At 38.5% G+C, this 25,324-nt stretch overlaps 3 protein-coding genes across 21 annotated transcripts in view; 2 read left to right on the forward strand and 1 right to left on the reverse strand.

Moving 5' to 3' along the window:
• LOC6617191 (mucin-5AC) overlaps positions 1-8,981 on the reverse strand; it is a 28,902-nt gene extending 19,921 nt beyond the window's left edge. For 5 of the 15 annotated variants that reach the window (XM_032721982.1, XM_032721977.1, XM_032721971.1 and 2 more), the window contains exons 1-2: positions 8,862-8,960; positions 7,753-7,854 (exon numbers count right to left, since the gene is read on the reverse strand). In XM_032721982.1, the coding sequence (XP_032577873.1) occupies positions 7,753-7,822 (70 nt within the window). In that variant the 5' untranslated portion in view covers positions 7,823-7,854; positions 8,862-8,960. Of the gene's footprint in view, positions 1-7,752; positions 7,855-8,861 lie in introns of all 15 variants that reach the window. The other 10 variants (XM_032721951.1, XM_032721957.1, XM_032721950.1 and 7 more) reach the window with 7 other exon arrangements.
• A 6,881-nt stretch (positions 8,982-15,862) lies between these two features.
• On the forward strand, positions 15,863-20,179 carry LOC116801571. Its single transcript, XM_032722004.1, has 4 exons — positions 15,863-16,566; positions 16,678-16,809; positions 16,862-19,311; positions 19,369-20,179. The coding sequence occupies exons 1-4, from the start codon at positions 16,429-16,431 to the stop codon at positions 19,655-19,657; spliced, it is 3,009 nt and encodes a 1,002-aa protein (XP_032577895.1). The 5' UTR covers positions 15,863-16,428; the 3' UTR covers positions 19,658-20,179.
• A 309-nt stretch (positions 20,180-20,488) lies between these two features.
• Positions 20,489-25,286, forward strand: LOC6617195 (galectin-9). 5 transcript variants are annotated; one of them, XM_032722036.1, is made up of 4 exons: positions 20,489-20,547; positions 20,699-20,830; positions 23,984-24,099; positions 24,159-25,286. In XM_032722036.1, exons 2-4 carry the CDS (start codon positions 20,762-20,764, stop codon positions 25,177-25,179), a joined length of 1,206 nt encoding a protein of 401 aa, XP_032577927.1. In that variant the 5' UTR covers positions 20,489-20,547; positions 20,699-20,761; the 3' UTR covers positions 25,180-25,286. The 5 variants fall into 5 exon arrangements, with proteins under 5 accessions (XP_032577927.1, XP_032577924.1, XP_002041522.1 ...); XM_032722033.1 differs by having other exon boundaries at positions 20,489-20,830; XM_002041486.2 differs by lacking the exons at positions 20,489-20,547; positions 20,699-20,830 and adding an exon at positions 21,199-21,731.
• The last annotated feature ends 38 nt before the right edge of the window (positions 25,287-25,324 follow it).

Consider the following 25,324-nt stretch of genomic DNA (forward strand, 5'->3'; position numbering starts at 1 on the left):
CTGGCTCCTTGGACGCCAAGACGCTTTGCTAACGAAAATTAGTTGCTATATACGATCGATTATTAAAGCCCCACAAATATCAATACACAGATTTAATTTTAGTTTCAGATCAAATTAAAATTATAGCAACAAAACCCAGGGACAGCTATTGCTTATGCCAAATACAAATGCAATGATAGTATTTTTGACTTGGTGACTTGGGATTACAATCTAAAAGTGAACGTCGTGGCGGCTTATGTGTTGGTCTGGTCGAAGAAAAATTTTGGGTGTGTCTCAAATGTTACAAACTTTTGGGCTCATTACAAAAGAACATACAAAACTTTTAAACTTTTGCACTAACAACATATCGAAATTCGGATAACTTCAAAGATTTGTAGCATTTAAATAGTTTTGCATCGCAATAACGATTAAGACGCATTCTGTATTGCGATACATTGTCTAGAACGTAAAGCCACAGTTACATTACTACATCACTGCTTAAAAGTCGGACCAGAAACTAATTCAGGGTCACTTAACGCCCTGGCGTGTCTGCCAGCTGTTGCGGTCTATAAATGGCAGCTTCGCGACTGCTTGTTGCGCAAGAGAACTTAACAACCGCCTATGTGCAGCTTATGAATAAAAGGCTATAGCAATTATGGTTTCTATGTAGACCTGCGTCGGCGTCTGGTCTGGGCTTAGCCGAACGAAACAATGAAAATGCGCTTTTATAGACAACGCAAACAATTATAATAGTAAAAAAGAATTATGGCCAATGCTGTGTTGGTTATAAAGTCAAATGGAGCTGAAAATAATTGAGTTCAGCAGATTGGATTTTTTTTTACATTATTTTTACTATTTCTTTATTTATAAATCTGTCTTCGACTATTGTTTTAATCACAATAACGTAGAGGGAATATAGATTTCAATCCGATAACCGATAACATATGTATGTATATCCGGCTGTCAGTCAATCCGTTTATACGCAAAGGGCGCTCTCAGTTTTAAAGCTTTCTGCATATGGTCTTCTTTAAATCGCAGGTAGCTTATTTGCCGGAGAATAAAATTAAATATTAGAATATTAACAGAATTAAATTCTTCACATTCGTTGTTTTTTATTATAAATTGTTGTTTTTATTCGATATACACCAGTTCCGTTTATATATAGTTACTGCCAAGGGTATATAGATCAAGCTAACGTCCACAAGCTTCTAAGATGCTGAGTTGAGACATATAATCTATTTTTTGCGTGGCTGTGCATTCAGTTCTAGCTCAACGTGTATGCTCCGATGCTAAGTGAGAAGAGGGTGTGCCGGCTCTAGCGAACTTTATATAACTGGCTTGTTGTTTACAATTAATGTGAACCATTTAAAACCAGGTCCCCACAATGTCGGTAAAACAGTTCACAGCCAGCTGCAGCTGCATTGGAGTTTTCAAGCAAGACAAGAGACATGCGCAACATTTTGTCTAAATGCCATTTTTTGCTCACCTTTACTGCACGCACCCTTGCTAGTTAATATGTGTATGCGCTTGAGTTAGTAAAAGGAAACGTATCCCACATTCAGGTCGTGATTATAAATTTATAGTTTCATGTTTTCTTTGGTGATTGTTCTCGATTCTATCTATGTTTTGGTAGCTGGAAGCAATACTTGGTTCTTTTTTGTGACGAAACGATGCCAAGGTTAGGTCTTCATTTAACGGCTAAATATGGCAATGAGCAGATCACTTGTCTCAGCTTGCGCAGAGCTTGTGCAGCAGCATATGCCACAGAGTCTGAACAATCTCTATGTACTATAATTAAATATAGTATTAATCCGACCAGTTAAGAGAAGCTGAAAGCGAATAAAAGACGTGCCACGTGTCTTAACTTCGGTGATGTCATCAAAATGTGTTGTGTTATTATGTGTCTCGGCAACCTCCCGACAGAGTCGCCACCTTGTCCTCTCTGTCGTTGAACTTGAACCGATGCGCCAAGTTTGGAAGGTAAAAGTAATCAGTAAAAGCTGCATCAATCAATAGCAACAAATATGCACGAAAAGCGAACACATATTGAAAAGCGAAAACAGGAGAAGCAATAAAATGGCATTTTAACAGCATCTTGTGAATGGTTAGCGATGGTACTGTTACGAGGTAGTAAATGTTAGTGGCCATGACACTGAGGAGGAAAGTATAATTTGCTTAACTGCTATGGTTTTACAATTTCGAAAACTCTTAGAAGTTGCAGTAAAACAATATATATTGTTATTTTTATTTGTTTACAAGAAGACTACTCGGATAAGACACGAAGACCGTGATAGCCAAAGAATTCAATATAAGTGATGTTTATATTTACTGTGTGTTGTGAGGCAGTTCAGTCTGCGATCGTTCGCTTTTTGGCTGTTTCGCTTAATTAACTGCTTTTAATCAATGTCTTATTGGCAATACAAACACGATATAAGCAAGAGTCCAAGAGGCCACGACGAAAAAGAAAAATTAACACGAACATGTTGAGGAAATTACAAATAAAGTTTAAGAGTTACTTATATAAAATATAATAACAAATATTTAAGCTAACCGAACTCAGATAATAGTTGTAAATCTGAGTCGGGAGCTTACAGTTACGTATAGGCCAAGACAAGTGCTGCTCAAATGACGAATGTAAATTCGTTTCGTTTTGAGAAACCATTTACTTTGTTTCAATTGTACACATCACCTGCCGCCTCTATTGGGAATTTTTGATGATCCGACGTCAGTTCTTCTAGTTATCGTATACTTAAATTATGGGATATTTCTATCCGGTTTTCTCGATTGATTCGATCCACCAGCTTAAAAACTTAAACTCTCGATAAATTATGCGAATTAAATATTCGGTACCTGGCTATACGGCTTTGTAAAAGGTTTAATCGTTTCTGTGTTATGATCAGACAAAAAATTCAAGGCTTATTCGTTTTCATTATTCACTAAAAACTAGCAGGCACAACCTCTTGGGTAGCAAATAGGCTGGTAAACAGAAAATGGACTACAGGAATAAAAAATCTTATAAAATGCAGGTTGAAAAATAACCCACATCAGCCGAAACATCTCCTTGTTAGTCATTAAGTATAGAAAAAGTATATAAATTGGTTATCGGTGTCACATAAATAAATTATGCCTGCCGAGCTCACTGTAGAGCACCAGGACATAACGCTGTCATTTCAGACCCCGAAGAAATATTGCTCGCATGCAATCAGACCAAAAACATCTCATAAAATACAAGGCAGGGCTGTACGCAGCGCATAGTTTCCAATCCGCATCGCCTGTCGTGCATGGAAAAAAATAGCTGGGAATGAAGTACATTGTTAGCAAGTCCTACGCGATGTCGCTTCGCTATTTATGCGACGCCTTTGGGCAGGGCTATAATAAAGCTATGGCATTTTCGTGTAAGTAACAGTTGAGACATTGCTATGCACTGGCAGCCGGATGATCGCCCTATATTTCTGATATAGATTCAATATACAAACGAACACTTATTTAAAATTGATTTTTTATTTTACATATTTGTTATTTTTATACCTACTGCTCGTAGAGTATAAGAAGAAACTTAAGGATCTTGATTATTGCGTTATCTCTTGTTCTTATTTAATAAATTTTAAAATGATTCTACAGATATATAATTTTTAATCCGGCTTATATTTTATAAACTCATTTGGATTAGTTTTAATTAAGACTACAGTTTTCTCACGCTAAATGGGGCTAACTGGACCACACCCTGAGCAACATCGAGTGCAGCAACTCATGGGTGAAGGCAGCGTGACCATGCAAATTAGCCGATTGTGGCTTAAATGTCAACTGTTTATAAAACAATTGAAGCTGTCACGAGTAAGACAGTTGAAGCTGATTTAATTATTCCTTAATAAATAAGGACTTGTTTTAGTATAAGTTTCCCAGGTTCTGTGTAACTGGTAAAACGCTTCCTATAACCGTTAGTTGAAATTTAGAAGTCGCAAAGAACTATTATAAGCCAACTTTAACAAAAAAAGGGGAATATCTATTAACCACAACGCCTTGGCAGACTTTATGTGTAATTTATCTTTTGCTAGCTTTAGTTAAAAATACTCCATCAAAACTGCATTGCTCTTAGCTTTGCTACTACTGCTGTACCAACTCATCAATAATTGAATTTTACTAGAAATCAAATAGCAAACTTTTCCAAATAATGTCATCAAACTATTCAATTTATATATGTACAACCGGTTGCTTTATTTAAGAGGCTGCTAAGTGACAATAAAAAATTTAATTGGTAGTGTGGCGAGTTTCCTAAAAGCAGTGCATTGAGCCGTGGTACCCGAAAGTAAAGAGAAAAAATCAACACAAATTGTAAATACCTGGCAAGTATTGCTTTTTGTGGTTAACCATTATACCCTTACAATTATTCACACAATGAGAGAACGACTTTAAAATGCACTGTTCTTATGGTAGTCGAATACCTGTCGGCAGCCTGCAAAGTATTACGTTTAAACCAAGCACTTAATGATGCTCTAACGAAACAGATGAGTGCGATTATGCAATCACAGGGCACTGCTAATCGATTGGCTCACATAATCGTATCGTGGCGGCCAACATTTTGTCACTATGAGGCCGACAACCGTTATTAAAGCGAGCACTGGTGAAAGTGAAAGGTGAACAGCATAGCATTTCGCTGTGCCGTAAAATATATGATAAATGAAAAAGTTGCGTTTCCGAGTGCTTTACAGAGGAAAGCAGCTGTCTTGCTGCAGTTTGCCCTTGAGAGCCTTTAGCCTCAATTCGACTTAAATTTACCAAGCAGTGGTCTACGAAACAAACACAAAACACAACAACAAAAACGGAATACCAACGGCAATCGCGTCAAGGTCGATGCATTCAACATCTGCTAAATCCAGTTTATACCCACAAAGGAGACGAAAAAGCCACAACTGACATAAGCAAACCTTGTGCCGGACCATAGATTGCCAAGCAAAACAATCACAATTAACTTCTGTAAAAAAAGAGCGAGGTATGGGCTAAGGAAAAATGTGAGTTAGAAAATCCTTCAAGTATCAGTAAAATCTTGAATCTTAATAGAAATTATGGACATTGGAAGCTAGCTTTAACAAGCCGAATCTTATAAACCCTTGCAGTAATTATATTTAAAATAATCGAATAAGAAAAATTTTATTCTCAAAAAAAGGTTTATGCAGCACATAGCATTAAAACTGTGAGATCAGTTTGCGTAGAATTAGACGAACGGGCATGGCTATATCGAGTCAGCCGTCAATACAAAATAAAAGATTTCAGCGGCTTTTTGCCGTGAAAAAAGAGAGTTACCTTGCCGTAACAGGATTGGTGTAAGAGGGTTAAGTGGAGCGGCTGCGTCGGGCCCCATTTAATTTCACGATACGGTGCATAGCGACGTCAAGAGCTCTATTTACATGGGCTACGGATATGGACGTCGTCGGCTTAACGCAATGTTTTAATAGATTGCCCATTTCGTAGCAAAAATAATTTTCAACTGTAATGCGTATGCATTTCAAGGTGAGTAACGCAGTAAACAACAAGCTTGTAAGGGCAAGCGCAGAAGTTAAGAGAAGTTGGGTGTTTGCCGTTTGGTTGTCTATTGGTACTCCTCGTACTGTGCCGACAACAATTTCGTCGTCCAATTCAACGCAAATTATCTGGAGCCTTGCGAAATCCAGGGATTACCATTGCTGTGTGCAAATTTATTCAAGCTTGCCTCAGACTCGCTGGAATACTGCTTGAAAGCGAAAGTGCACTGTGTGCATGCAAAACAAAGTTGCGCCATGCCAGTGCTCGTACATGCTCGTATAAAGTGTTCAGGTTACAGTCAAAGACCTAGCGAAGTAATTTAATGACGATCTTCCGCGTGCGCCACAACTTTCGCACGGTAAGCATTGACACTGCCTACGGTAAAAAAGAGACGAAATGATTAGGCCGAGGCGTGACCACCATATTAATGGTCTAACTGGCATTGAAACTGAATTATGATTGGATCCCCTTTGTTATACTATTCATTAAACACGCGCTTAAACAAATGTTCTTGCAAATGTTCAACTTTCGCCATTGGCCTCGTCCGCCTCAGACCTTTTTCTTTCAGCCATGGACTTTCGCATTAAACCAGTAGCACATCAAATGTTTTAACACTTACGGTGAAAATTTGCTAGCAATTACGCATGAAAATATTTCCATGGCGGCATATCTAAGGTTTTACCCAAATGTATATTTCTGTGGCTTAAAAAAACACTCCACTCAAAACACTGAGAAAGTTCATCAAAATGGAAAGTGTTGCCACTATGCCTAAACCAAGTCATGCAACATACCCTCTTCATACCCTTGCGGAGGGTACATTTACTTAAGTCAGGAATTGCAACGCTGTGAAGGGCACAATTGTGCCCATATATGATATGTACCTGCAGAAGTGTTATTATTTTAACCGCAGCTGTATGTATATATGTATTATTTTCCTTGGTAAGTATCAACGACCGAGCCGATATAGCAGATAGCTTGTAAATTGTTTGAAATGGACGGACGGACAGGCGGTCTTGACTACTTCAAGTTCGCTCTTAAAACTAATGAGATATGAAGAAGATATGCCCTTTTTACGGTCACAAAGTAATACACAAAATGTATCTCAAAACAATTTAGCCGTCTAATGCTATTTTTAAAATTTTTATAGTGTCAATCCCTAACACGTTATCTAAGCAATTTTTATAGTTCCCATTTTCTTTTCTCAAATTTTGCATATATTATCATTCATAACAAATGTATGAACAATTAAGCAAACTGTTTTAAAAATTATCAACAGTTATTATAGCCACAATTTGCTCGGTTATACACTCACCCTATACACTCACTCACTTAGTGAACCTATTCAATCGAGTCAGCGAGCTGTATGCAATTAATATCTGTGTCATAAGCTGCTTGGTTGGCTGCTAGCTGATTGGCATAACTTACATAATTCCATTACCATTACCCAGCAGTATGGTGAGTAGACAGCCCAAGTGACCAATAGTTGGACACGGTAAAGCTTGTTATGGTCGAAATGTTTGATTATGTTATTGTTCGCTGGTAAATAGAGCAGTTGATCAGACTATGTATTTACCTACATAAATACCTAATTAGATATCCCCTAATGTATATACTCTTACTTCTTATTTATTTTATCACATTTCGCAGCTATAAGTCTCAAATATACAAATATACAAATATACATTTTTGGACATGTTAAGAAACTCGTTTAGCTCTTAGCCGGAGTACCCACAATAGAGCTCAACACAAGTGCCTAACAGCTGGTGGCTTGACTTCTTTAACGGTGATTGAATTTGACATTAGACTATTGTGAGATCGTACAAGACAGACGGAACAGAGTTCAAAACAAGTTTGCCTTTATTTGCGGAACATAATATTTCCATCACGAAGTTTAGAATATGATTCAGGAAAAAAATTCATAGTTCTGTAAAAACTTTTTTTCTGGTTTTTTCATTTTTTAAAAAACGATATATCAATCATATCAATCAAATTTTACTAAATTTCGACTGCATTAACTAGGAAACTACCTAACTCGCATACTTCCGTCGTTCCAATTGTAATGAGCGAATTAACGGCAAAATAATGTTGGTGTTAAATTCCCTCTGGTTGTCTTAAGGTCTGGTTAAGTACTAACTCTTCTAGGACTAGTGGGTAGAGTGTTTAAGCCCTTTGCTCGAGCACATGCTCTTTTAAGTTTTTGCCTCCATTTGTATTTCACGCAGAGTGTTCTTCACTCAAGTGGGCATTACTCACCTGTTTTAAAAAGCAGTAGGCACAATCCCAGCAGGCACAGAATGTTTAGTCGACTTGTTGAATACTTCATATTGTAGGTATTGCGCGTCGTCGTAACTGTAACTGTAAATTTTCTTGATGTGGTTGGTTCAGTTTCGTTTTGGGGTTAGTTCACAGAATTTAAAATACCAATAGCCAAGCTCGGATAAAAAAAGAGGTTGGCAGCGCGGGACGTGGGGAGCAGCAGCAGCAGCCACCGCACCAATGACGGTGGCAGTTACCGTTGAGAAAACCTCTGTTTTGTTGAATACAATTGCTAAATAACTAAGAAGGCAGTGTCGCAATTTTTCAATTTAGATTTTTTGAGCCTTGTGTTACAATTTTCTTAATGGTGTGTCTTGCTTATGCCGCGACTGCGGCTTTGTGGCTGTGCCTTCACTTTGTTAGGACATGTTTGTATTGTTGTAAGCAGATTTAGTTTCTGCCCCTATTATTCGAGCTTTCGTTTGGCTTTAACCAACGCGACGATATATAGCTAACACACACGTTTACAGATTACAACACTTAGTTTTCCTCCATTCCTTTTGGCAAGCGTTTTTTAGTTCGGTTTTTTAGTTTTTCACGTGAGACTGCAATGACCGCCGCTCGTTTTGTAGTTACCATGGAAAAGATTGCTAGACAAAAATGCAAAGAGATCGAATCGAAGATCGGTGTTTGATTTAGATTTCCCGTACGGTATCGCGGGCACCTCCATATTGGAAAACTCTGAATGAGCTGGTCTGTAGCGCGTAGAGGAAAATGCGAAACAAAATAAAACAAAACTTGCACGTTTTTATTTTGATTGTTGAAGCTTGTATATATATTTAGCGAAAACTTTCTTTTTAACGCAAAGTTACCTTACCACCGACACACACGCTTGAGCTCTTCGACTAAACTGCAAGATGCAGTTAAAACTGCTTTCTACAAATGTTAAATTTTTGGCTGGTTGCAATGTTCAGTCAGAGGTGGACTTTATTTCGACGCGTTTACCAAATGAATTGGGAATTAAATGCCTAAAATAGACTGAGGCTTAATGCAAACAGTTTAGACTGCCTGACAAGTTCGGGTGACCCTCGAGTGTCTCTGCTTACCGTGCGCTTAAGCGAACCACACGTCCTAATCGAAACAACTATACAGCGCGACTGTGCGGAGTGAGTGTCTTGAGACTCTCGGCAAGCTCAGCCAGCCAACCAAGTTTCGAAGTCAGACTTTTGGGCCAAGCTTGGTCTGAGCCACGCTTGGCCCCGACTGTTACTTTACATTAACAGACTGTTCAAGTTATTGCTGCACCCGCTCGGGGTCGTTTGTATCTCTTAAGCTTTTGAAAGTAAGAGTAAAGTTAACGCTTGTGCCATTGCAGAGTTGCTACGTTTTTCTTATACAAGTTATCAGAAAAATGTATTCCAACCCATATTCTTAGTCAATTTCATCATATTACTGAGAATTCCATCCAAAGCTCCCCATTAGTTTCAAGCCATCTACAAGTGGGGAGCGGGCTTTGTTTATTGTTTTCTGAAACTCCAACAATATCCACCCTCTAGCCAACGAAGGCTGGGAAACTATTTACCAAGGCGATTGTGAAATGTTGTTACCTTTTTCGTTACATTTTCGTTTGGCAGCAGGTTTCTGGATCGCTGTATAGTGGATTACGGTGCTTAAATTAAAGAATACTTACTACTTCACCATGGGCTTGGACTTGAATCCATGTCAAGCATGGGATCGAAGGAAGACCACTCAATCTCTTTTAGTATTAAAACCATCCAGCTGAATTGCCCTTGATAAATTCAATTGGTATGCCTAACATATAGCTTTACTCTAAAGTCCAAAGTGGCCAATTTCGACCCATAGAATTGAAAGTAAAACCGAGTTGAAAACATGGCAACGACCAAGAACTAGGCCAAAGCAGCCAACCAAAGCCAAGCTAAAGCTGTAAAACAACAACTGAAGTAAAGGGGTTCTGGTGAACGGCGATACAAGCTGATGGTTTGAGCAAGCCATGCGAATTAATCTAATTCTTTATTTATTAATTTATTTTTTGCTGGATTGTATTTCACACTATTTTTTCTGTGAATGGAGGGCGAAGCGTTTTGTTGCGTTGAATATTTTTTGCTTTGTTTAGGAAGTTATTTAATTATTTCCGTTACTATATTAAAATGTATGTAACGAAGTGTATGTTGAACTAAACGTTTCGGACCATAAAAAGTATATATATTCTTTATCAGGACCATTGGCCGAGTCGATCGGGTTATGTCCGTTTGCCTGTCCGTCCGATCTCAGGAACTATTAAAGCTAGACTACATATTCTAGAGACATAGACGCAGCGCAAGTTTGTTGAGTCATGTTGCCCACCCACTCTAACCTCAAACCACGCCCACATTATTGAAAAATTGTTGGATATTTTTTAATATTTTCATTAGCCTTGTAAATTTCTATCGGTATACCAAGAACACTGGAAAACTGAAAGCGTAATAACCCCGTTTCCTGAAAAAAATATTATTTCGGTTATATGTATATAAAACCTGTCAAAATATGGTCAATAGTTAGCACGCAAATAAGATATTGCAAGTTCATTCAGTCAGAAAAAAGCTCAACTGAAAATGATTGTCAAATTGTTGGCCCTCAAAACTTGCCAATAATGTTTTCAATAAAGTAGGTACCCCACAAGTAAACCCGTATCTTTGCTTACACATGCAATTCGAATCGGTCAGAGCCTTCATTTTTCGGTATACTTGGTATTGGAGCATTGTGTTTAACTCTTGACTAATAAATGGAAGATACAATGGTTCCGTTAATTGAAAAAGTCATTGGCTTTAAACACTTAATTAAATCATATAGTTTTACGAAATGTTGGAGCTTTAAATTTAACCAATAAAGTGAGTGACAAATCAAAAATGTTAATAATTGTAAAGTGAGTGGAAAATTGTTAACACTGTGGAACCTCATCATCAATAATATTATGTTCAAACGCAGCTCTCTTGGTGACTTTTGGTGCGTGGCAATCTTTGTCTTAGGTGTTTGGGACATGCCAGACTACATCAATCGACTTGCCCTTGTTAATACAATTGCACATTGGCTACTTGTGGTCAAATTTATTCCAGCCTCTAACTCAATGATAAGTAAAATCCGTTCGATTGTCATGAAATTCCTTCGCGCACAATCTTATTTGTGTCTTGAGCTAAGCATTTTGAAAGTATTTTGACTTTAATGAGTCCACTTTTGGACAGCGCATACAGTTTGCCTTTCTAATGATAATAAAATTAATTATGTTTTAATTTTAACGAAAATGGACCAGTACGCATTCACACCTACGAATCAAAATAGTTGAATGGACTTTTATCATTGACTGGTTAAGCTTAACGCCAAATATATTTTGTCTTTACTTTAATATCATATCAGACATTGAACAAATATCAATTAATGCTTTTAGTTCGGAATTGGTAAAACAATATCCAGAATTTCGGATTGTTCAATAGTTGAACATAACTTTAATGTTATTTATAACTACTAAGCCCTTCTAATTTTATTTTCTTGCTCTTTCGTCTTTAAAAACAACACTAGAAGTCTTTCTCACTGCAAAAAAAAGATACAAGTAGCTTGACCTTCCCGTTCACCAACGTTTGGGGTAGGAACTGAAGAGAAGGGGTGTTTCGCTTTAAGCAATCTTATTGTACAGATCAAGCGCAGCGTAAATGGTGGCGAATAGAACAGCCGTCAAGCCACTATTACCGGAACCACTGGCCACGCCTTAGTTGGAAGCAAGTCGTAGATATTTTTGCAGCAGCAGAGACTTACCTAACTAAACTATTACATACATTTTAAGAAACATACTTTGGGCAGGCTTTTAAAGCTTCTAACAACAGACACTAAGAACGTGATATGTTTTGGTGTTGATACTCATTTAATGATTGATTATTTTTCTATTGCTCATTGATTTAAGGGAAATACTTGCAAAAAGTCATGAGATATTCGATAGCTATTAAAAATTGATTTGTACAAAGCCGGTTTTGTGGCTTATTTAATAATATTGTCACACTTGTAGCTTAAAGTTAAGAAACAGCGAAAAGCATTGTAAGTTGAATAAACCGGATTTGAAACTGTAGCAGTACTTCTCAACACCTTGCAGCCGCAGCGGTGCTACCTTTATAATTTCAGCAAGCAAAAGCTTATTACCCCAAGGCCGTTTTGTCAAAGGGGAACTAGCAGGCCTCTTATTGCCTAAGCTTGGGAGGATTGAGTTTCGCCGAGGCCGTTGCAATGCGGAAGAGATGTGTATAACTGGTACTTGGCAGAACATCCTTCAATATGCAGTGGCTCTTACTTCCTCCTATAGGCAAGGTCTTGAATAAATAGCGTTACATGGCTCCGTTACCCTCTCCTGTACATACAGTGGTCCAACCAGTTCAAGTTCGTGAACTACCTAACTTCATGGGTTTTAAAGCATGGGCAGAAGAAAGTCATACGGGTTAAGGGTGCCTCTGGCCAATTTGATTTGCTTTCCAAATGCACACAACACGAATGCTGCCTTGACTACTAAAGCATTACAAAAGCGTGGAGTCGGTTATATCGAATCTGCATTAGCCGTAGTCAATTCTGCCCACCTACGATTACATTTTTGCTTTGCATTCTGAAACCCTGCTTAACGTTTTTTTTCATTTGGTACTGAGAATTAAATCTTTAAGACATTTTAAATCAATCTCAATCTCTCAAAAACAGGTTAAAACTATATCTTTATTCCCGAGATGTCAAAAATCCCATTAGTGTATTCTTTGTCTCCTTAACCTTACCCCGGTCATTAAGAATGCAACCAGACCCACCAGCCCAAATAGTTGGTGTGGAATATTTGGAGCGAATTTGTGAAAATAACGACAGCCCTTGCGAAAAGCATTAAACGATCGCCAAGTACCTTGGAAGGCAAGATTAGACCAACAGCCATCAAAAGCTGATGACCTGCTTACAGATTTACAATCGGGCCCCAAAACATAAATTGTTCACGTGCTGGGTATAATTTTTTTGTTGACAAAATTAGGTCCAGAAATAAAATAAATAATAATAATAATAATAATATAATAAATTTATTGCATTTATTTTTTAAATAGCCAACTGACTGTTTAACAGTTTGCTAAGTGAAGTACAAACATTTCGCGTTCTTTAAAAGAAAAAGGAGTGCCCATCCTCCGCCCCACCCAAACAGTCCCATCTGGAAGTGCCGCCCGTGTGCCAAATTTAAATATTTGTGATCCTATCAAAAAGCGAGCAATTGTTTTGAGCTAATTTTTAAATTGATGATGCATTATAACAATCCAAAATTAACTTACTAAAGGTGCGGCCCCTCTTGGGCCATTCCTTTTTCAAATTTAATCGAAATTTCGAGCGGAGCGTTGGCAGCTACCGGCCAATGCAAAATGTTTTGCACAATGCTAAATGTATCTGCGCCCAACATTCAGGTCTAGCATTCAATGGACTACAGCGTTGTTTCACTCAACGAGTTGGGAGTTCAGCGCTTGCAAGAACTCGGCTCTACAAGTAGAAGGCTAAAAGTCAAAATGTATATGCTATGACTTCACGCAGACTAGACTAAAGTTTTTTTGCTGTATGAACCCATTGTTGGTTACAAAGAATGAAGTCAAACAGCAAAAAGGCCAAGAAAATATTTTTAGTAAAAGAAGGTATTTGAGAAATAAACAAAATAAATCTTCCCTTTAATATATTACTATTACGGATTCTAAACAAGATTTTTTCTTTAACTATTAAAAGGTGACTGATGACCTAAGATATTTTGTTTGGAGTAAGGTTTAACATACTCCAATTTCGGATTTGTTTGATTACTACTGTTCATGATGTATACCAGCATTGCACTAAATCTGTCAGCCTAAAGGTATGCTTCCTTTTCGCCCAAACAATATTTTCGAAGTTTGCGTAATGTACAAAAAAATTACATATAATTTACATAAATATAGGCTAAGAAAAGGACCGACAGGCCCTATTATTTACAACGCTGGTGTAACAACTATCCTAATTGTTAATATTAGAACATGTAAATATGTAAAAATTCTTTAATGTTATGTCAATAGAATAGTAATAATTTCCCTCTTCAAATATATAATTGTTTAAGATGCCTGAAGGCATCTACATGTATCCAAACTTTAAAAATATATATGTAATCTATATAAATTGGTCAAACTTAAAAAACAAGAAAAAAGGGTTGCCCATCAAATGCGCTCGTAAATTTTAAAATATCTGATGAGATGTAATTCGGGTAATTGGTACACATTCGTTGCACATAATTTTGCATCTGTCTACGATAAGAAAAAATACATTAAAAATGTACGTTAAGCACACATTCACACAACGGAAAGGTGTTTACGGGATAATTGGGAATCAGGGAGCACATATCCTTTATTTATTTAGCTAAGAATACTACCTTTAATAACAACAAGAAGGAAGGCTAGCTTCGGCAATCCGAATATTATATACCCTGGCATCAAATATATATTTAAACTTACATGTGTATTTTTGTCGACTCATTTGCCAATTATTCCTAAGGCAGCCATATGATATAATGGCTCGATCTGGCCCAAGACTTCAAGACTTTTGAAAACTGAGAATATGAACAAGAATATATATACTTTATGTCTCCCACACTGCGCATCAAGCTTTTTACTGGAAACAATATACTCTCTGCAAGGGTATGCATAAAAAACGCTAACACTACTTTCTTTATATGTCAGAGATGTAGCCCTAAGAGGGACGCATTTTTCAATATATTCCTATGTATGTTAATGTAAATAGTCATCAAGTGGCTGCTTCATGAAAATTAGTTGGGAGGAATGTGTGTTCCAAACGTTTTGCATACCTTTTGGCGAACGGATGCATTTAAGCCCAAGGAATATTCATATTCATACATATGTCTATAGGAAAACAATTTGTATAAAGGTGCTAAAAGCATTGCACAGCCTTATTAATGTATTAATTAAAATTGAGTTTAGAGTAAAAGATACCCCAAGATGTTGATTCATATGTATAGATTTAAAATAACAAATCATCATATTTCTGACTGTTGTTATTTAAGATATGTTTAAATATGTACACACATGTGTAAATGCATATATAAACATGGTTGCGTAATAGGAGCTCGTCTAAAAATCCAAATTCTGCCCACTTTAGGCATCAAGAAAATTCAAAAAGTTTGCCTACTTATTTGTTTTGCGTCAAAATGAAGATACTGTATTTTCCTAACATAGCGACCAAGTCCAGTACTTCCACATCGCACTTATTGCGAATACAAAAGCTATCGCTTGATTTTCGGTTGAAAAATAAACGATAATAAAACCGTATAAATTTTTTCTTATGCCCACATTTTGGCGTAAATGCACGAAAACATCGACATAGTGAATCACAAAAACTCAGGAAAATTCATAGCTAAAATGGCAAAAGAAAGATCAGAGGCATAAGCTCTAAGGCACGCAAACAGAAAACAACCAACACTATCAAAAGGAATGACAACTAGTTTTAGTATAAGGAGAGCGCTTCATGCGAGGAATCAACTATTGGGTGCTCATTACTTCTGAGTTACGTAAATAAAGGCACCATCAGTTGATAAGTGAGCGAGCGGTATGTATGCATGTACATATGTATGTATGTATTTTAATAAGGGAAGTAATAGGACTCTTTAAAGCTTTTAAATATGCAATCGCCTCCAACGGTATTTAGATAGGCCCTAAATACCCGGTCACAAGAAGAAACTGGTGGAAAGAAAAACCAGACGACTACATTTACGCCATTAAGGCCACATGGATAGAGCGGAAAACTGGCTGTGCGCCATGAAACAGACGGACACCAAGCCCGCACACGTATGCATCAGCGCTCGAAAAATAGAAACAAAAGTCGTGTAAGTGTTTAATACAAACAAGAGTCAGGGAGCACGCACACCATCACCGGCGGTACGAACAACGTAGGAGAGGCGAGAGCAAAGAAAGAGTACTGTAAGCCATCAGCGCGAAACTGTGTGCGTACGGAAATGCATTAGTATGAGTGAGTGGTGAGTGTAATGGCAAACGGCAGCAACATTTATTTCGCTCAGTTTTATTTCGTTTTCTCGTCGCAACGCAAGTGCTGGTGAAATCGTTGTGGCAGAAGTCTATTTTAAGTGAATAAATCGTTTGTTGTGCTCATGTTCGTAATTCCAAAACGTTCGTCGAGACTAAAAGACTTCTGCTAAGCTTTCGAGCAAAGAATAAAATGAAAAATACTATTTTCCACAAAAACATAGCGTAGCGATTGTGAACAGCGTAAAAAGAAGAAAGCAAAGATCTGCTTCTGTTTCTCACTCTCTCGGAATTGCGCTCTCCGCTTTCAATGATCAATACATTTACAGTTTGTTATTATTTGTTTTTCATTTTGCCTTTTGTTTTGCACGCTCTCAGTAACCGCGAGACGACTTTCTCAAATTGCAAGTGTAAAAATTTATTAAAACGAAGTAGTGGGCAAGGCGAACTGCATTGCAAATGGTAGTGTGTGTGTCTAAATTTGGCGTTAACAAGAGTTAGCTTATTACACCGAACCCCTGGGATTTTTAAAAATTGTTTCTGCATTTTGTCATCAGCATGTTCGGCTTGACGCTTTGAGCTAGGAAAAAAAACGCGCATTGAAATTCGTAACATGGATGCTCAGTTTGAGCACTTGTGCCGCATTTGCGCTGCCAACACGAAAAGCAAGACGAATTCCGTGGTCGAAAGTGTGTTTATTTTTAAAACACAGGGACTGAAGGATAAAATATCTCGACACCTTTATCTAAATGTAAGTAAATAGAAAGGAACTAGAATTTAATCCTAGATCTGGATAAGTATCAAAACAAGACCTACAGGTACTTGCTAGGACTCGATATTTAAAAAATATATTTCTTTTTAGGTAGCTGAAGAAGATCCTCTGCCAAAAGTGCTCTGCAAATCTTGTTACCGCCAGGTAGAGGCCACGGCGTCGCTGTCAAATATAGCAAAACACACTCAGCTTGTGTTTCGGGACTTTCTCCTTAGTACACTGGTAATCGATTACTTACCACTAAAAATCAGTAAGCTCACAACTTATCTTTCAGCCTAAGAATGCGAGGGAAGCGGCTGCCGCACGGCTGAGCGTTCCAGCAACCAAAATCCCACACCGATACGACGAGGTCCAAGCGGAAATTGATCAATTTCGCCCCATTTTGCTGACCCGCGTGCCGGAGTCCAGAAACACCGCATCCAAGCCTCAACCAGACAGTTGCGTAGAGCTTGCTCCAAAAACCGGCGAAAACTACTTGGCTGCGTCTTTCTCATCCTCTTCTCTGAGCAAACCCGCTGGATCAGTAAAGAACTATATGAACACTGGGCGTCGCAACAGCGTTTTTACAGACACTAGGTATGGATCGGCCCCACTGTCTATCGCACAACGAACTATGCAGTGTCTGCCTTCTTTGGTGCCCCTAAATACGGAGTCATTGGGTAGCAACGCAATGAGAAAGAGCCCAGACTCAAAACCATCGCCGACAGGAGTAATAAACTTCATCCAGACTCATGGGCGCATCACAGGTAATATACCTGAAGTCCAAACAGAGGACAATACCGGAAACATCAACCTGACAGATAGCAGAAACACGGTTACAGCTTCCGTTCTTAGCAATCCAGGAACGAAATCTCAGGACAGTAATTTGTTTCTGCAGAAAAGTAGAAATCTTAAAAACACATTAAACAACATTAAAGCCATGCGTAGCGGACAGGTATCACTGCTTAAGTGTTCGCAAAATCGAAACCCTATTGATGATGTTAGACCACTGGTCACAACTACACTGGTACCCCAATACGGGGGTGAACCTTCCGTAGAGGAAGCACTGCCAGAGCACATGATCTTTGCGGCGCCAAAAAAGAAGAGGGAGGATGAAGAACAATTTCATCAAACGGCTCTGCCAAAGCTGAAGAAAACTGTGCCAAGCCAATCTAAGACAAAGGCGACAACCCTCGACTTAACTATATCGGTTGATTCGCATGGTTCACCCCCGTCAACGTCAATTTCTAATGTTAAAAGCCTCACTGATGCAATTTTCCTGGGAAGCGTTATTAGGGATCCAGACTTGTTGATGCTTATTCTCAAGGCTCTGAAATGGCCGGTGACAGCAGAAAACTGCGATGAGCAAATGTCCCGCTTAAAAAGTTCAAAGTTTGCTGTTATAATGTCAGACACAAACCTTCTTCAAGACACAGATCTCACACAACTTTTAGGTCCATATTTGGCCCCAATGCTGCCTGTGGTTCAGCAGCAAGATCAGCCTCCACTTTCCTCAGCTATCGCGTCTGCTTCTTCAAACACTTCATCGCAGGCGACTAAAGATGTACTTAAGCTTGCTGACTTATCCAGTGCAATGCCTTATAAACTTCCACCAGAAACGTCGGTTCAATTAGTGCCTTCCAGTCCCACGGAACAGGAACCGCAGCCACTGCGTCACAAAAAGACGGTTAGCGTTCCAACTTTCAAACGCCATCAACGAAAGATGAGTGCCCTTGATTTACCTGCTGTTGACAACACCCGCGCCACAATGTCGGTATCGACTTCAAAGGCAGCTTATGTCAGCAACGAACTATCGAGTATCAACTCTGTGCTTTTTTCGCAGTTCGAATCAAATCCGGCCGACGCTATTAATGAAGCGTTAATGTCCCTCATTAAGCAGCAACAACAAGAAACAAAAGACCAGCGAAAAACTCGTCAGAGTTGTATTGGCTCTGACAGTGCCGTTAATTTAGAAGACATTGTACTGGTCGATCCCCAACCGCCCCTTGAAGTCGATCCGCAGGATGTGAAGTACCTTGAGGATGACTACGTCTCTCCGCAGTCCCAGCCCGGATCCAAATACAATTTTAAAAGGCGCAAAACAGACAATCGGTCATCAGAGCCGTCTGAAGTCATTGTGCTCGATAACAGTGGATCCCCAAATTTAAAGAATTCAAAAGAAATATGTCTAAGTACGAAACAGATTTTATCCAGAGAAACAAAGAAAAGTGCGGTAATTGTTAGAAAAGAATCTTTGGGTCAGCTAACGCAGGCACCCACAAGTACCGTCCCGGAAGACATTTGCGATCCTAAGGCCAGGGCCATTAATGCGAAAGAAAATCCCGAAGTGTGTGAACCAGCCCCGGACAATGGAGCTAGCGACGATATTGATGATAGCAAAGCAGGCTCGGTATCCGTTCGGAAGTCGGAAGTCAAAGCTGCGCTCGGACAAAAGCTTTTGGAGGCGATTGGACTTTCTCAAATGGGAACCGATGCAGCGCCTGAAAACTCCCGCGACACCCTCAGGAGTGCGCTAAAGCGCTCTATAAAACAGGCCCAGGAACAACAGCTGCAGCTGAAGCGAGGCAATCATGAAGAACCTGTGAAGCAAATGGCCGATTCCACAACTAAGCTAAGTGCAGCAGAATCGGCAGATGAGCATAAAAAAGCAATTGCCGAGCGTGAGCTGGCCCTACTGAATCGTGGACTTAAAGCAGGAGAAGAAAACACGATTCCCCTAAAAGAGTGAGTTGTAGATTTATTGATACGGACTTTATTTTAAAATTTGTACCATATTTGTAGTGATAAGTCGGAGCGAACTGATGTTAGTTCTTCATCATCAAGAAACCGCCGAGGCCGTAAATTAAAGATTAATGCTAACGTCGAGGATTTTGGCGATGAAGAAAAAAAAGACTTTAGATGGGATGAAGACGATGACTTGCCTTTAAAGGCAGATACGGAAAAACCTTCAGAACGGAGCAGCAGCAACACCCGACCGACGCGTACTAGCAAAACGTTATCAAAGTATTATAAAGGACCAACTTCTAAATCACATCATGGCATGGGTACACGCTCGACACGACAGCGCTGAGATATGATATATATCCTTTATATAAAATATGTGGTTTTATTTTTGGAAAATATCAAATACATATTTTACGTCCCTCTAAGATTCACATGTAATTGTGTACAATGTACACTCCCATTTAAAAACTAGTATACTTGTATTAACATTATAAAAAGCAATGACTGGAGTCTATACACGAAAATGAGTCAAGAATAGTACAACTATTTAAAGAGTAACACGATTTGGTTCAAACAATTTCCTTACGTATGTACATCGATTAATTATTCAGCGCTTACGTTTTCTTTTGAGATAAGTTTTGAACATATAATGTACCTTCTGCTGTCTGTTAACATAAAATCCAGAATATGCCTTTAGAAAGCAGAACGGAAGATATTTATTTGGTTTACAGTCTTTAATCTAAGCTGTATTTTTATAGTTTTAATTAAACTTTTGTTTTTAATTATAACGGTGTGTATAATAATCATTATAATTTATGTAAATAAATAATGATGCTGAAAATTAAGCAATAAACAGTCTTTGATAGTTCACAAACTTATTTTAGTTAAAAAGCAGAAAGAATGTTAGCTTCGACAGTTGATTTCGATTATTACAAATTTGGTATACACCACTTTTGTAACGATATATGATTTTGGGTTTAAATTAAAACAAATCCGTTGTGATATATCTGCTATAAAAACAGCAGGAAAATGAAATAAAACAACTAATAGGCAATTGCCTTAAAAACATGCACATACGAATGTAAATATGTATGTATGTACATCATTCTCTTTTTACAGCGAGAGGTCTAATGGCTGATTCAGAGAATGATAAATGTGCAAAGCAAAATATCAGTTTGAAAAGCTTCGCGACGTGTGGCGGTTGTTGAAATCGAGCAAGTTAAAATTTGTACATATGTAGGTGTTTACGTGAAACGCCCCTGTGATTCTAAAAATGAAGAACATTTTATACTTGTTCAATAAAATATTTTTTTTATTTAATTATTAACATGCAACTTTTAACGTTAAACAAGGTTTTCTTAGCGATTGGTAACAGATTGTTTTTCAGCTATTTAATGAACAATAGCAACGTTTTCAACTGTTCCGAGATCAACTTATTTCAATAATCCAAATGACCTGCTGCTGTGGAAAGCAAAAACGAAGCCAGGATGAAACCTATCAGAGGTTTAAAAATGAGGATGTAAGTTTGTCGATACTAAATGCATTGCATCGTCACCTTTATGATTATGATACATTAATAGTTCCAAAAAGAACTACCACCGCTATCGAATACGACAGAAAACGCCTGTACTTATACATATGAATGAAGAATATACATATATCTAGAAAAGTTTCTTTATGTGCTTGTGCATGTATAGGCACCCACGCATGACTAAATTTGTTTGCGTAGACAATGTTATCAGAATCCGAAAGCTACATATCTCGGGGTTGATAAAAAGTATTGAGCTATGGGTGGACTGGGTCAGGCCGGCATAAAATCAAATTCCGAACAGTCCGCGCACAAACCGCCGCTAAAGGCACACGTATTTTGGCTGTCAGATACATGCATACATACATGTGTACCTATATATGTATTCCGCCAGAAAAAGTCTCGTACATTAAAGCGCGCTGAATTGCACCAAAAGAGCGAGAGAGCGTATAAGCTCCTTGCTCAAAACCGCATTTGCATCGTGTAAAATCGGTAACCTCATCTTTGCATAGTCAGTATGACGGCAATAATACTCCTGGCCTGCCACTCGGTTCGTGAACTCGTCGATCTGTCAGATGCTCTGTGGCATAACACTTTTAATATCGAGCGAAGTTTAAACTATTATCGCATCAAGCGCCGCTTGGAACTTTTTCGATTTCATTGCCGCGAGTTCTGGTTGCGTCAGTCCTCAAAAACATCCGATCCAATGCATCGGAAGGCAGACATAGATTTTGCAGCCATTGAGGCGGGTGCAGACTGTGCCCGAAATATGGATGCCTTTGACGATACGACAACGGAACTGCACAAGAGGTTTCTACAGGCGGAGGGCACAAGACCCTTTCCTTTGGATTGCATCAGCGACATCGAGGTGGTGGATGGAAATGAATTTAAAGTGCGTAATCGGGATACCATAGCGCAAATACTGAGTGGTTTAGTGCTTAAAATGTATGTCTGTACACATGTGGATTGTACGCATCATGTACAAGTGTTTTTCTCTTTTTCCGTCTTTGCTTTGACATTTAGCGTACTCCGCAGTAATTCCCTTATTCGCGTTGTGGGGGAGCTTTTAATAGCCCTTCGCACAGTCGCGGTCTGACAGGGTTGTTTCTTTAGCGCTTACACCAATTTAAAAACACTCCACACTAACGCCACTATACACAATGGCGCCACTGTAGTTTTAAGTTGAGTTTAGTCACTTCACTATGTTTTAAATGAGTTGTGTATAGTGGCTCTGCGATATTAAACCAATAGTGGTTTGTGTCTCCACTACGATTTTAAACGAGTTGTGTATAGTGACTTCACTGCGATTTTAAATAAGTTGCACCTTTTTTTAACACAACATCAAACAGGTGCGATAGAGCGGATTAAAAAAAATCTTATGTATGTCGTGTCTGCGGCTGTCCACTGCGGCTTCAAGTGGGCTTTGTAGGGCGAGGCCATTCTGTTTTAAAAAAAATTGTCTACACTGACACTGATTGGTGGCGCCAGTGCACTGTGTTTTTAAAGCTTTTATGTATCAAAGCGCCAGTGTTCCAAAAGCTGTTTACAGAACTCGTAGATCTGTCAGATGTTGTGTGGCAGAACACCTTCAAAATCGAGCGAAGTTTAACTGTTTGGATTTTATTGCCGCGACCGTCAGGGCTCAAAGCATCGGAAGACACACACATTGATTTTGCAGCTGTTGAGGCAAGTGTATAGTGTGACCAAAATATAGATGCCTTGGACGGTACGACAACGGAACTGCACAAGAGGTTTCTACAGGCGGAGAGCTCAATATCCTTTCCTTCGGATTGCATCAGCGACATCGAGGTGATGGATGGAAATGAATTGAAAGTGCGTAATTGGAAAACTTGAGCACAATTGCTGTGGTTTAGAGGTTGTGCTTACATACGTACATGCGTGCGCTTGTACACATCATGTACAAATGCTCTTCTCTTTTTTATCTTTGTTTTGACATTTATCGTACTCCGCAGTAATTCCCCTATTCGCGTGCTGCTCTCTTAACAGCTGTTTGGCATAGTCGCGGTCTGACAAGGTGGGTGGCTTCAGCTCTTAGTCAAGTCTGAACCCTAGCCACTCTTCATAATTATTTAAAGTTGAATTGTTCTTTTCAAGCTCCCAACACAAGTCAATTCAGGAGCTTACTCGCCATTTATTTGCACATCTGTTTGGGGTGTATACATACATACATACATACATACATATGTCGTCGATTTTATATGTCGAGTTCAAAAAGAGCTTTTGGCGTTGTCATAGCGGCGTAGCTTCAATTCTCTTCAAGCATGTTATTCGCGAAACGGGGAGACAATAATAACAGCTAAATATTTGGCAACCAAACTATTTTGTTAAATAACATAAAAAATAATAATTCCTTCGAGCTCCTGAAGACGGAACAGAAAGATTTAGGACAGAATATATTCATCAGCAGCGAATTCTAAGGCACTAAAAGTATATTATTTACATGCGCAGTATTTAAGTTACAGTGACTTTTCCATTTTCAATGTGCTGTGAGACACCCAGCGAGCAAGCACGATGTTGATTCGTTCTATAATGTCTAAAAACCAATGCATTTCGACAAGCGATTCGTAAAGTGTTCTGTGTTTAACAAAGTACATAATTTGAATTAGAGGAATATTTTATTTTTTTAGTTCTGGCTATTCAGATTTCAAAATCAGAAGAAAAAATGTGTCTTAGCGTTTTATATGAAAAAATTATGTGCTGTTGTCCCAAGCTGAAAAAGGGAGGTTTGAATGAGGTAAGCAAGCATTGAAAATATTGACGGAAGAATGTATACTTAAAAATGTACGTACTTACATACCTATGTACTAGATAATATGTAAACATAACTAAAAGATTATAATGATAGCTTATATCTATTATATATATATCTAAGCAACTATTATTTTGATTATCCTTTGGAAATTACTTATCGTATTATCGTTTGTGCCCAAAATAAACAAATTAAGTTGATCTTAAATTTTCTTCATATATGAAATGGCTGACAAGGCTAGTGGGACTTTGGAATTTTTCTATATTTTAATCCGAACACTGCCTTTTACGAGAAACCTTGAACTTGAGGGGTGAAAGACTGTTTTAAGAGTAATTAAGAGTTTTACTATTTTACTTATTAAATTCCCATTCTAGGCCACATTTTACGAATATGCAGATGCTGTGCCAAAATATTTCAACGATCAAATAGGGGAATTGAGCGAAGGGATAAGTTTCACGGTGACTGGGAATCTCTTGGTAAACTGCGAGAGGTATGTTAAGTGGCCAAGTTTACGTGATTAATTTTTAAAGTGTTCCTCATCCTTTTTAGGTTTTCCATAAATCTTGCTTATAACAATGAATCGCGAGATGTGGCGCTCCACATTAATCCACGACTGCCACAAAACTATATTGTTCGCAACACCAAAGTACAGGATATTTGGGGAAGCGAGGAAGTGTCCTCGGCATTGCCGTTTCTTTTAAGTCGAGGCGAGAAGTTTTCCATTCAAGTGCTAGTTACTGAAGCATGCTATATGATATCGGTAAACGGACAACACTTTGCAGCGTACACTCATCGAATCCCTTATGGGGATGTTCGCATTCTGGAAGTAAAAGGAGATGTAAGTAACGTGGAAATGAAGCGAACTTTGGTCTTAAAATATCCTGAACGATTAGCCCAGTCAGAGGCTAATAACATTGAGCTTCACATAGATGATGGGATTAATGAAATTGACGCCAGCGTTGAGGAGACTGTCAAAATACCTCATGAGTGGTGCCTTATTAGCGCCCCGAACACACAGTCGGACAGTTCGCCTAAGCGTAACTGTAGTTCGAATGATCTTGGCCTTACTTTGCCTTATTATGGAGCATTGCCACCAAATTCGTTGGTCGAAGGTCGATGCTTGAAGATTGAAGGGCGAGTGCGATTGCTTCCACACTCGTTTTACATAAACCTGCAACAGGGGCAGGACATATGGCCACATCCAGTAATTGCATTCCACCTAAACCCACGTTTTTCGAAAGCAAGCAGCGGCGCTATTGGAAAGGCGGTGGTGTGTAGAAATGCCTGGCTTAATGGAGCTTGGGCACAAGAAGAGCGTTCGGAGTTTGACACAAACTTTCGCCCTGGGCGGTCTTTTTGTTTAGCCATTGTTTGTACCAAAACATCCTTTGAGGTGTATGTCAATCGGCAGTTTATGACTGATTTTAAATATAAGGTTAACCCTGCGGTGGTGGACACCGTCTACATACAAGGAGATGTTAAGCTTTGGAATGTAACGCTCGAAAAAAATCAGATGATTAAAGGCAAAAATTTGCGAGTCTATCAGAATCCATGGTACTTTAGTGAGTAGTAGCTGTTTATGTTTTTTTTTAGTAATTTAGCGACAATAAAAAAGTGATACGCTCGTGTTTCATTATAGAATATTTTTGTTAATAAATAAAATTTTGATTATTCTTACCTGGACATGTATATTTATTTAATTGAACGCATAGTCG

Source organism: Drosophila sechellia, chromosome 2L (genome assembly GCF_004382195.2).
Source record: "Drosophila sechellia strain sech25 chromosome 2L, ASM438219v1, whole genome shotgun sequence".
NCBI classification, from domain to species: domain Eukaryota; kingdom Metazoa; phylum Arthropoda; class Insecta; order Diptera; family Drosophilidae; genus Drosophila; species Drosophila sechellia.

Bases quoted from the DNA above. Each gene is read 5' to 3' on its own strand.
- LOC116801571 (XM_032722004.1), top strand. From the start codon at position 16,429: ATGGATGCTCAGTTTGAGCACTTGTGCCGCATTTGCGCTGCCAACACG. The intron at 16,567-16,677 runs GTAAGTAAATAG...ATTTCTTTTTAG, and splicing joins CTCGACACCTTTATCTAAAT to GTAGCTGAAGAAGATCCTCT. The intron at 19,312-19,368 runs GTGAGTTGTAGA...CCATATTTGTAG, and splicing joins AACACGATTCCCCTAAAAGA to TGATAAGTCGGAGCGAACTG.
- LOC6617195 (XM_002041486.2), top strand. From the start codon at position 21,357: ATGACGGCAATAATACTCCTGGCCTGCCACTCGGTTCGTGAACTCGTC. The intron at 21,732-23,983 runs GTGCGTAATCGG...TTCCCATTCTAG, and splicing joins TGGATGGAAATGAATTTAAA to GCCACATTTTACGAATATGC. The intron at 24,100-24,158 runs GTATGTTAAGTG...CATCCTTTTTAG, and splicing joins CTCTTGGTAAACTGCGAGAG to GTTTTCCATAAATCTTGCTT.